Genomic DNA, 11,893 nt, shown 5'->3' with positions numbered 1-11,893 from the left:
TTGCGTACCCGAGGACAACCAACAATTTGCGTACTTAAGGAGTGCCTTTTTTGAAAAAAAAAAAAAAAGAAAAGATAAAGGTACAATACTTACTTAAGCCCTAGGCGTTGCATTACTTGCATATACATGTAGCATTTTCCTTATTTTATTCATGCAATAAAGAAATACAGGACGACAAATAGTAAAAGAAAAAAAAAGGTGCAAAAACAACAACAAAAGTAGAGTTGAAACTGGATAACTTAAATTTATTCCAGTAATGTTTACAAAATAATAAACGAAAATACTAAATTAATTTCCATTCAATTTACGGGACTCTATGAATCCATTTGGTCCCGTGAACTATTTTTTATGTTGCATTCAACGAAATCATAAAAAAAAAAACACCAAATTTAAGAAGCATTAAAAAAAGTTACAGAAAGTGATTAAAAAGAACAAGTGTATTTCTAGGAAGTTTTAGAATGATGACCCTTGTTTCACATACCAACAGCTTCTACTCGAGGTACATGAACTGGAAATCGATGAATCTCGTCACTCCAAGGGTTATTTTCCTTAGTAGCATCAATGCTACGCAACGCGTACCAAATGGCGCTATTGCACTTAAAACCTGAACCGAAACCAATCTGCCAAATCCGGTGGCCCTTTCGAATTCTTCCCTTAGCCTCGATATAGGCAAGCTCGTACCACAATGAACTACTAGACGTATTACCAAACCTGTAAAGAGTCATCCTAGACGGCTCCATATGTGTTGGAGAAAGCTGGAGATTCTTCTCAAGTTCATCTAATACTGCTCTGCCTCCAGCATGAATGCAGAAATGGTCGAAAGCAAGCTTGAAATCTGGTATGTACGGTTTTATCTTGTGAAAGCGTAACACCTTTTTGGCAACCAATGTGGCCAAAAATAGAAGTTGTTCCGATAAAGGGAGAACTAATGGTCCTAGGGTGGTAATATTTGTCTTTAAAGCTTCCCCTGCCACAGCCATTAGGTCCTTAGACAGGGCTACACCACGGTATCCTTGTTCATCTTCTTGCTGGTATGCGCATTTATAGCCGTTGTCGTCTGCACCTTTGTGTGTGCGGACAACGTGGATAAGTCGGTACTTTGATCGATGCCGGTCACTACCTTTGTTGGACAAGAGGATCGCTGCACTACCCATTCGGAAAAGGCAATTTGGGATGAGCATTGACCGATTGTTACCACAATACCAATTTTGTGTTATGCTCTCCATACTCACCACCAACGCATACGAATCAGGATGCACCTGTCACAACAATACAACAACAAAGTTATTCAAATGATTTTTTTTTTTCTATTTAGGTTTTTAGATTATTTTTTTGTATTTAGGTTTTTAGAAAATTGGAGGGAAATGGAGGGGAACAATTCTTTAGGTTTTATATTACAACAATTGTTTTATAAGGTCATTTCTTATAAATTTTGGACTTTAAACGCTACTTTCTCCCAAACAAAATTTTAACACGTGACCAACACGCCGCTAGAAAATTAGAATCAAAGGTCGTTAAAGATTAAAGGTCCCATGTTACAACAAAAAGAATGAAATTTAGGTCCAACTACATTCGTTTCTTAAAGATTAAGACAAAAATAGAAAAATTAGTTAAATGTAATAGAATATGGATAAAGTAAGATAAATGTGTAAATATGTGGGTTGGTGGAAAAAAAATGAATAAAGTAAGAGAAAGTGAGTGAAAAATTGTAAATATTATTGGGTAAGAAGGATAAGGTAGTAAATTTTCACGCCCAAAAATGGAATAAAGCAGAGTGTAAAGAACATTATGAAACGGATTAAAACGAAAAATGTAAAGACCATTTTGAAATGGAGATAATATCTCACAATAATTTTTTTATAAGGTCTTTTCTCAAAATTTTGGACTTTAAAATGTCATTTAGGACAAAAAAATATTAATCCAAAGAAAAAAGTAGATTAGAAGTTGTCTTTGTTAGCTCATGCTTGTTCAACTCGATCTTGATCCACCTTGTTTATGAAACACCAGCTAAAAGTTTTTGCATATCTTCCAATAACTGAGCATACAGTTATACACTTATACTTACTCCGTCCCTTAATACTCGTACCGCTTTTCTTTTCGGGTCGTCCCTTAATACTTGTACCGTTTCTATAAATGGAAAATTTTATCAATATTATATTATTTCTCACACTTACTTACTAACCCACCTACACCCCTACTCCCTACAAAAAATCATTTAAAATTTCACACCCTCACTCACCACTCCCCACCCCTTACACATTTTCCACTAACTATATTAAAAAAATACCCCATTATCAATAATCACCCATTAAATTAATATGTCAATTCAAGTATCTTAAACTCTGCACCGGTACGAATATTATAGACGAATGGAGTACTAGATAGACAAATCTAGATGTATATCTAATCCAAATATGGTTATACATTTAGTTGAAATGACTAATGGTTTTGATCAACCAAATATTTTTGTCTCATTAACATCTCTTCCATTCAACGTATTTTGACTTATTTTAGATAATATAAGTTAAGAGAAAATCAAATACAATAAGAATCGTTCAATTATGATAAAGTCTGATACAATAAATTTATTTTTCTAAATGCAGATAAAATAAGTTTTGTTTACCATTAATAACGTGACAACTCCCATACGGCCATACTCAACAACTTATGAAAACAACCAGTAATTATGGGACAATATATATCTTACTTGAAGCTTAAACACTCTTAAGTTATGTTAATTAATTATCATCGGGGACTAAAATTAGGTAAATTATCAACTCTCGTCAAGATATTGTAAACCTTACCCGCTAGGGGGTACGTTGAGCAAAAAAGTGCCAAGTAAAATATCAAAAATAGCACTTTCTAAGCTATATGAAGAAGAAGTGCGAAATCGGACCAATTAATAGTGCATTAAATTTGTCACAAAAAATAAGTTGAAGTCTATTGTATACTATGACAAGTATAAGTCAGCCGTCCAAGAAATGACCTAGGTAACACGTATTTTAAATAATTGTAAAGTAGTGTACGCAGTACACCCAATTAATGTTATGAATGAGGTGGGTCCAATCTTTTCTAACAATTGAATATTTTTCCCAAAATAACAAATCAAAATCTGAACATAAAATAACGTTGGCATTAATACGCGCATATCCTCTCTCCGTCCTTTAATACTCGCACCATTTTAACTAGATATGTTTATCAATGCACAATTTTGATCATTAATATATTTAACTAAATATTATAAAAATTTATAGAAAATTGATATTTTAAAAATATATATTAATATGAAGCCAACAATATATTATTTCCTCCATTCCGCAATACATGCATCGTTTCTCTTTTGGACACTTTTCATTAACTAACTTTGACAATTATTCTTTCACATTATCTAAAAACAAACATAATCAAGTGAGATTTTGTTTTCGTATCAATGTGAGGATTCCAAATATCAATTTTTTTATAATTTTTACTTACACGCAATTAGAGATATTAATGTTCAAATGAACATGTTGGGATACGTGAAAAAAGAAATGATGCATCTATTGCGAAATTGAGGAAGTATATTCTAACATTTGTTTTCATATACTAGAAATAAAATAGAGTCAAAATAAATTATGTGAAAAGTGCAAAAAGTCAAAACGGTGCGAGTATTAAGGGACATATAAAGTACTGTCAAAGGACCAACTCAACCAAAAGCTTAAGCTTATGGTTGGAGCCCAAAGATTAGTTTTATACTCTATCACGCCCTCTCACATGAAAGCCCAAAGGGCTTGAAGTGTGGATGCAGCATAGGCCTCCTCATACCTAGCGCGAAATATTCCACTTTGAAATGAGGGGTGGATGAGATTCGAACCCGTGACCTTTGCGTCACGTTGGCTCTGATACCATGTCAAAGGACCAACTCAACCAAAAGCTTAAGCTTATGGTTGGAGCCCAAAGATTAGTTTTAAGTACAACTTGATCATACTAGATGAAAAGATGGGGATGGAACTATAAATAGGTCTTTTTCAAATTTCCCAACGAATTTAGTCATCTATCAAGTTGATGGTTCTATAAGAATCCAAGGATGCAAAGCGTATACTACTGATCGATTATCTAATTGTGCGTTTTGTTCAATATGATGTTCAATTTTGAAAATTTAGCGAAACATGCATTACCTTAATTTGGTAGTTTTGTGAATTGATACCTTTAAAAAAAGAATATTGTATTTTACTATCTTATATGTTTTGTTTGTTTGACTAACACTATCATTACCTTATATGTTTTGTTTGTTTGAGTATTAAATATGGAAAATGAACAAAACTACAAATAAACAGAGCTATTTAAAAGAATATAAGAAATACACGACGGAAAATATTAACAAAAAACGTCAAATTGTAGTGTTAGTCAAACAAACCATACTTATAAGGTAGTAATCTTAAAAATATGATAGGCCGAGTTTATGTGACAATTGCATTCAGGCCCCTCACTAATGCCTTCACTAATGTCAGACTCCAATACAATATTTAATGAGTATTATATCATATTTTCTATGTTAAATTATATAAAAAATTGATATTTTAAAATTAATATCGAGACAAATCTAACAAGATACTACATAATAAAGTTTCAATGTAATGGTATATCATAGTGAGAATTTAAGGTCGAAATTTTCATACTTTAAACCCATTTTTAAAGTGTAAACCTTTTCGAACCGGAAGTAGTATTAATAAAAGTTGCAGTTTTTGCATAACATAGAGACCAAAGAAAAGGCTACATATACCCTCTGAGTATGATACTCTTGGTTATGATTGGTTTAGAATTTTAAATTTCATGTGGGTTGCTATTTTAGATTTAAATTTTAATCCAATCTGAAATTGCTTATGAAAACAACCAATAAAAGCCCAGGGTATGTTACTATTTAATACCCAGGGTATATGTAGCAGCTTCCATTTTTTTACTACTTTATATGCGTGTTTTAATGTATTGTACGCACTCTGTTCCCCTGTCATTTATTTTTTTGTAAGTCATCAGTTAATGCATGTATGTACATCACATGATGGAAATTCGTAAAGCTACATTATTTTTCTATCAGAATTCGAAAATCTATACCATCAATTATTAAAGCTTTTATCTCCAAATTACTTTTTCTTAAATCAATGAATATATATTAATACTCCTAACAACTTACTTGTGATTGACATAAATAATACTCCCTCTTTATTTAATAAAAATTGTGTGTTTTTCTAAAGCTATCGCGTGTCATTAAATAATGCACTTTCTATTTTGATATATTTTTCTCTTATTTTATTATTTTCTTATTATCTTTTGGATCTATTCTAACTTTTTTTATATTACAATTGTTTATTCTCTAGTTACCTTATTTGTTTTTTACATAGTATTTTAATAAAATTAACCAAAATTTTTAAATTTTATGCCGGTCAAAATGCACCATTTAATAAAATGCTGAACAAATATACTACCCTATTTGACCATAACTTTTTACTAATAAATAAAAACAAATATTATATGTAAAATATTATTGAGTTTGTCTAAATATATATATTAAATATATGGAACTTTATAATTTTTATTAATACATAAACATTAATATTTATGGTAAAAATTATGCCTAAAAATGAAATAGACTATTTTGAAATGGAGAAAATATATTTTAGAAGAAAAAAAACAGGGTAGATGCAATGTAAATTAAAGAGCAAGAACAAACCTTTAAAAGATCTTTAGCAAGATCCATGGAAATTAAACCAGCACTGCACCCCATTCCACCAAGATTATACGTTATAACGTTGGCTCTAAGCTTGTAATGATTAACGATCATTGCCGAAAGCGAAGGTAAAGGAGTAAACACACTACAATTAACAACAACAATGGCTATTTCCGTAGTCGTGATCCCCGTTTTCGCTATTAGGTCATCAATGGCATCAAACATGAGCTTCTCCGTTTCCTTTCTGGCCTCCCCTAACGACGGGTTTGGAGGAATTGTAATTACCGAATCTGGTAAGTACGTATCGTCTCCAACCCCAGACCTCTCAAAAATCTTCCTTTGAAACTCAATATTCTGATAAGTGAACGTACCATATTTAGAAATTCTCTCCATGCACGTCAGCTTAGTGGTTTTACGTGAAGCATCAGGTTTACAACACGCAAAATCGACTAAGTAAACCGCCTTAGGACGGCTCTTGAAGTGGACCGTACCCAAAAAGAATAATAGAGTTAAACACGACACAATAGCGAAAAGGTTGTGTTTCAATAGATCCCAAACCCGACCCAAGTCGGAGAAAGCAACCAAGGCTGGAACCGGGGATGTAGATAAGATGGCTATAAGTGTTATGACAACGACATATAAGGCGTTCGAGATGAGATAATGGTACCCAAGCTTTACATACTTGAGTTTTACGGAAGCTGTTGGTGTTTGCTTAATTTCATCACCCATAGTTACGTTGGGAAAGGGAAAGGGAAAGGGAAAGTGAAAGGGAAAGAGGAAAGTTTATGTAATCAAGAGAAATACTCTACTTAAGCTTATTTACACATTTTATAACCAATAAAAGGAGATAACAAATCTAACAAAGCAATAAATGTTTTTAACTACTTCTCCAACTTGAGCTTGCAGGGCTATCAATGGTTCTTTGACCTTGTTTTTAATATTACTTTACAAGTAAAGTTAGGAAATTGAATATGACATAATGTAATATGTACTCACAACTCACAAGAGTAGGGATTGGGTATGGTCTTGATAGTTGGAGGAAATGCTAGTGCATTCTAAATCACGGAAACTAGTAATTGTGAATTTACATTACGCGTTTCCTACCAAGTGCTTGTGTGTATGTCCTTTTCCTCACTCGGCATCAGTTCGGTAATGGTATTTACTATTTACTATTTACTATTTACATCCTCCCAGCCTCTTATATTGAAGAAATTAATTGTGTAAATATCCTACCACTCGTACAGCTTTGAACTTCATTTACTATTCATGTAACTTTATTTTATTTGAATGCTCCCAATTTTCTTGGTTTTTTGTCTTTTCCTTATCATTAGTGTGATTACGATTTTCACCCTTCCCCCTTATTACATTTGCGAATAAATCAAGTAACAGTATGATGTTGCAATAATAAGGTAATTATGAAAGACTTATCTGGAATATGCGACCAATCGGATGAACATACAACGTACAATTGTTGTGCCGTGGGATACCACTGTCCTAAAAGACGATTTCGCACTACCTCCTGGTGCAGTAGAATAAAAACGGTCGCCCTCCAGGATTAACACAACTCCGAATTCGTGTGCACACACAAACCCGAATGGAGTCAGAATACATGCCCAGAACCGAGAGTAATTTGAGAGAGGAAGCAAAAGGTAGGTTAATTTTTTTGGAAGCAATTCGTGTAGAATAGCTCATCTTTTGAAGCTACAAAGTTTGATTATTTTTAATCAAACTTAGGAAGAGACAAAGACAATAACGGCCAAAGCAATAAAAACTGTAACGGACACCATTAAGGCTAATTAATCCAACAGTTACGTAATCAATACAGATTCCCGTAACAAGGAATTAACCAAAATGACATGGTACCAAAAAGAATAGGTTGGCCCACAAAACCCACCCCACGTCCGCGAACCGCATTCCCAAGGGCCCGGCCCGGCGCGCGCGTGTGTGTTAAGTGTCCACCCATACCACTCTCACACTTTCTCAAACAACAGTTACACCATCAACCCAAATTATAGACAAAGTGGAAATGAGGAATTCTTTCAATGTGGGACAAAAATATTATTCACATTTTTACACTATTTCCTTTTGTATTTCCCAACAAGAACTTCCAACAATCCCCCAGAGGTTCGAAGATGTGGAAAAGAAAGAAAGAAGATACGGATATTGGTTTTGGGCAAAACAAAACAGTTGAATAGGTGTCAATGTCTTTCGACTTGAATTAACACTTAGTGACATTTAAGCTATGATCCCTTTCCTACCAAGTGACTTTCGTATTGAACTTGATAAGGAGTTAGAAACCCGTCACTTAAAGCATGCAACTGAATATGCATGATATTCTGACTCCGCGAATAAAGTGACGCCTTATACTGGCCATACGTCCGACCTGGATATACTCATAGGTGCTCTAGAGAATAGCCCATATCGCAATTCTCATAGGAAGCGGCCACACTTCCACACCTAAGTAGGTGAATCCCATCAAGTGTGAGCTACCTTCATACCACCAAACATATGGTATGGGTTCATTAAGAGCCGTATGCTCAACCTCTTTCCGATTGTAGCAAGCACATAATAACATCTAGGGGATGGACAAAAATTAATTTTTGTGCTTCCGAATTGTATCATAATGTCGTCCTTTGAACTCTGAGAGTAGGAGTTCATTACTTTACAACTCATCCAATGGGCCTCAAGCTCATCCCTTCCAATGTTTCCAAAACTAGTTTTCATTATAGGCCTTTCGTTTACGGATCCGCTTTATTCATTTCAGATTTTACAAAGTCTAAAGATTTACTCAATAGACAACATATCTTTGACGGCCTTATGCCTCAAACGAATGTGTCTTTCTTCCATTATAGGCATGGTTGTTTACAACAACAATTGTAACTGAAGAAGTTGGCTTCCCCCACAGTGGAATATCTGCAAGCACATTCCTTAACCATTTTGCCTCATAACCTGCCGATTCAATAGTAATAAATTCATATTCTATATAGCAGTCAGTACAAGATTGCTTGCAAGTTTTCCAAGATACAACTCCACCCCCTAGGGTGAAGGCATAATCACTGCTGGAGTGAACTTTATAGTTTACAAATACCAAATAGGCTCACATAATCCCTCCAACACTCCTGGAAACTTGGAGTAGTGAAAACTCCAATCCATATTACCCTTATGGTACCTGAAGCAATCACCTTATAGCATCCCAATAATCACTAATTGGGATATGATTGTACCTGCTCAATTCACTCACAGAATAATCAATGTCAAGCGTTGTAGTTCATGCAAAACATAACACTACCAACAATCTTAGCATATTCAGATTAACAAACTAGATCACTTTTGTCTTTATGTGGATGATATGATATGTTGGAAACTAACTTGGATTGAATCAATGAGTAAAAGAATTTCTAAATTCATAATTTGAAATCATAAACTAAATGGACGAGGCAAATTTGATTTTAAAAATAAAATTTATAATGACTCCACATAACATTTGTCTTGTATGTTTCACTAAGCTGAAAAATTTGCTTAAACATTTTTCCCATTTAGTGTCGATCAAGTTAGGACTCATTTTGATCCAAACATCCACTTAAAGACAAACGATTACACTATCAAGAGAATCATGCTTAGAATAAAAACAAGAGTCACATTCAATGACATGAAAAACATTACCTAACATAGTCTTGTCAAACTTGTAATGCCGTCATTTAGGAGCTCGCTTAAGTCCTTCAACATACAGCTTAAGCAACTTACAAACCTTGTTCTCTTGACATCTTAGATTCATTCCTATGAACTCAACTTCATTGTGTAAAGTGCAATACACTTATGCTTTGCATCTTCTCATAACATTACACACTATCACCTGGTAAAAATAAATTTACAAGTAATGGTGTAATCGTCCCAACTGCAAAGCAACATCAAATCAAGAGTAAGTGATCACCGCATTATACTTACAAACTCGATCATTAGCATATTATTTTGAGAGTACTTCCTCAAAAACTATCAATAATAGTATGCTAGAACCTCAACAAGTGTATATTAGGTAAGTGACAATTACCAAACATTCTCCATGCAATGAGAATAAGATTAAATAGTCTAACTGACCTCGAACTTTCATCTTGGCTTAAGACATTAGAAACCGTAGTCTCACCAAAGGTATTAAAGTGTGTGAGAACCAACAATATATGATTACCACAATCCATATTGGCACACTCAAAGCTAATAGTTTAGGCTACACACATGCAATAAATCCCAAACATTACAAGCCAAGAAAAAGAGTAGTTTTTAACAAAACTTCTCATACGAATGTGTACGTAGGTGCTTGAAACGAATCTTTCGTAGCTTTACAAACATACTCACCATAACCAAGTTTGCAACTAACTTATTTAGCTATTCTCATACACTAGCTCACCCCCACATTGAAAAACTATTTACCAAAATAAATATTATGCATAAACTTGGGTACAAGTAAAACATATATGAATAATAATAAAAATTCATATATATTAAAAAGAGATTAAAGACTTCCTTACTACCGTGCCTGATGGATATACTACCATCACTGCACTTGTTCGTCAAGTAGTATATGAGCAACCTCATTAGTATTACTAGCATTGCAAAAAAGTAGTCATGTCACCTGTGAGTACGTCTAACACACCTGCACAAACTTACTAGCAACCAAAATCACACCACAACTTACTTACTTGTAAGTGCTCAAATTTTAACTTCAACCCCAACATACGCTGCTAGAGTATTAAATAAAGTACCCAACATGAAACTATGAGAGAGTACATAAACTAAAATATGTAAATAAGTTAAAGTTTGATGATAACGAAACTGGAAATGGACTTCCCTTTTACCACACAAACTTGTTGGTATACTAAGGTTGTATACACGAGCATATTCACCATCAACCAATGATTTTAGATCATACATAGAAAATCGATCGAATATATCATCCAAACAAGAAAATTCCATGTTCATCATTTTCCGGAATATGCATTTGAGCAATAATGATATTATGCACAAATAAACACCAGAAATAGAATTATACTTCATCAGATTCACTAAATTACGAGTTAGATAAAGTATTATTCTTCAAGGTACACCGTAAGACAACATTAACAATATGTAGTCTCCTGGTCTCTCCTCAAAAATGAATTCATGACCCGTCATATGCAAATGATCAAGATTAAACGTGATAAAATATATGTCATTTAAGTCATATATAATATATTATATGATTATGTAAATCGGTTTGTATATAATTGACATTGGTCAATCTCATTAATCAGGAAATAATTCCCTACTCATTCACTATAGCTGACACCCAAATCACATCATTATCGCATACATGGTTTGAGCTTAATAACCAAATTTGTTTCACACAAAAAAAACCGACAATAATTTTATGCCGTAAGATTCACACAAACGAAAATTAATTAGGAAAACCTCCATTCGCAATTGTTCCTGATTAGGAAAACTTCCATTCACAATTGTTCCTGATTCGCCGTCATTATTCCTGATTGGGAGTACTTGGTTTATCCAAAGTTGAATTTTCAGACATATGCCACGTATTATCTAATCTCTGCTCCATTTGAGTCCACTAAAAACAGGCTCGATATTAGACAACAATATATCAATAATTCAATCACCTAGATCATATAGAGTATGCGAAATATACTCCCACAGGAACAACATTAATGTGATTTTAATCACCATAATAGACAATCAATGTCCATCCACCTTTCCGAGCCTCATACCATTCCACTCATTTACAACTTAGCAAATTCAAGAGTAATCCACAGGTAGGTCAAAAACATTCCCAAATTATGGTTAATAAAATAAAATAAAAGGCAGTAGAACAAGGAAAATCAATTAACTCTTTCGCAATTTCAAACCAAAACCAAAATCAATTAGAACAAGGAAAATCGAACCCGAAAAGAAACATTTCCTGGCCTGCGGTGTCCAAAGCTCGAGCTTTGATAATCTTATCATCAACATGAATGCTACATTGCTAGCAGTAGCGAATTCTCTTAATTTATAAAGTAAAATGTTGGAAATGAAGTAGAGATTAGAGATGACATTATCTACACTTGGCAAACATTCACTGGCTACCACAAATTATCTCTCACCAAAAGCAAACCAAAAAAATCCATTACCCAATAATGAAATCACGGCACAGGTATGGTGTCCGTA

The 11,893-nt window shown here is 33.7% G+C and overlaps 1 protein-coding gene across 1 annotated transcript; it reads right to left on the bottom strand.

Annotated features, from left to right (window-relative positions):
* Window positions 1-219: 219 nt before the first annotated feature.
* On the bottom strand, window positions 220-6,655 carry LOC110779007 (3-ketoacyl-CoA synthase 11). The gene is made up of 2 exons (XM_021983538.2): window positions 5,708-6,655; window positions 220-1,259 (listed from the first exon to the last, which is right to left on the bottom strand). Exons 1-2 carry the CDS (start codon window positions 6,431-6,433, stop codon window positions 474-476), a joined length of 1,512 nt encoding a protein of 503 aa, XP_021839230.1. The 5' UTR covers window positions 6,434-6,655; the 3' UTR covers window positions 220-473.
* Window positions 6,656-11,893: the final 5,238 nt, after the last annotated feature.

The sequence above is a fragment of the Spinacia oleracea genome, chromosome 4 (genome assembly GCF_020520425.1).
Source record: "Spinacia oleracea cultivar Varoflay chromosome 4, BTI_SOV_V1, whole genome shotgun sequence".
Classification (NCBI taxonomy): Eukaryota; Viridiplantae; Streptophyta; class Magnoliopsida; order Caryophyllales; family Amaranthaceae; genus Spinacia; species Spinacia oleracea.
Note: the sequence above shows the minus strand (reverse complement) of the source record. Positions and strands in the feature narration are given on the sequence as shown.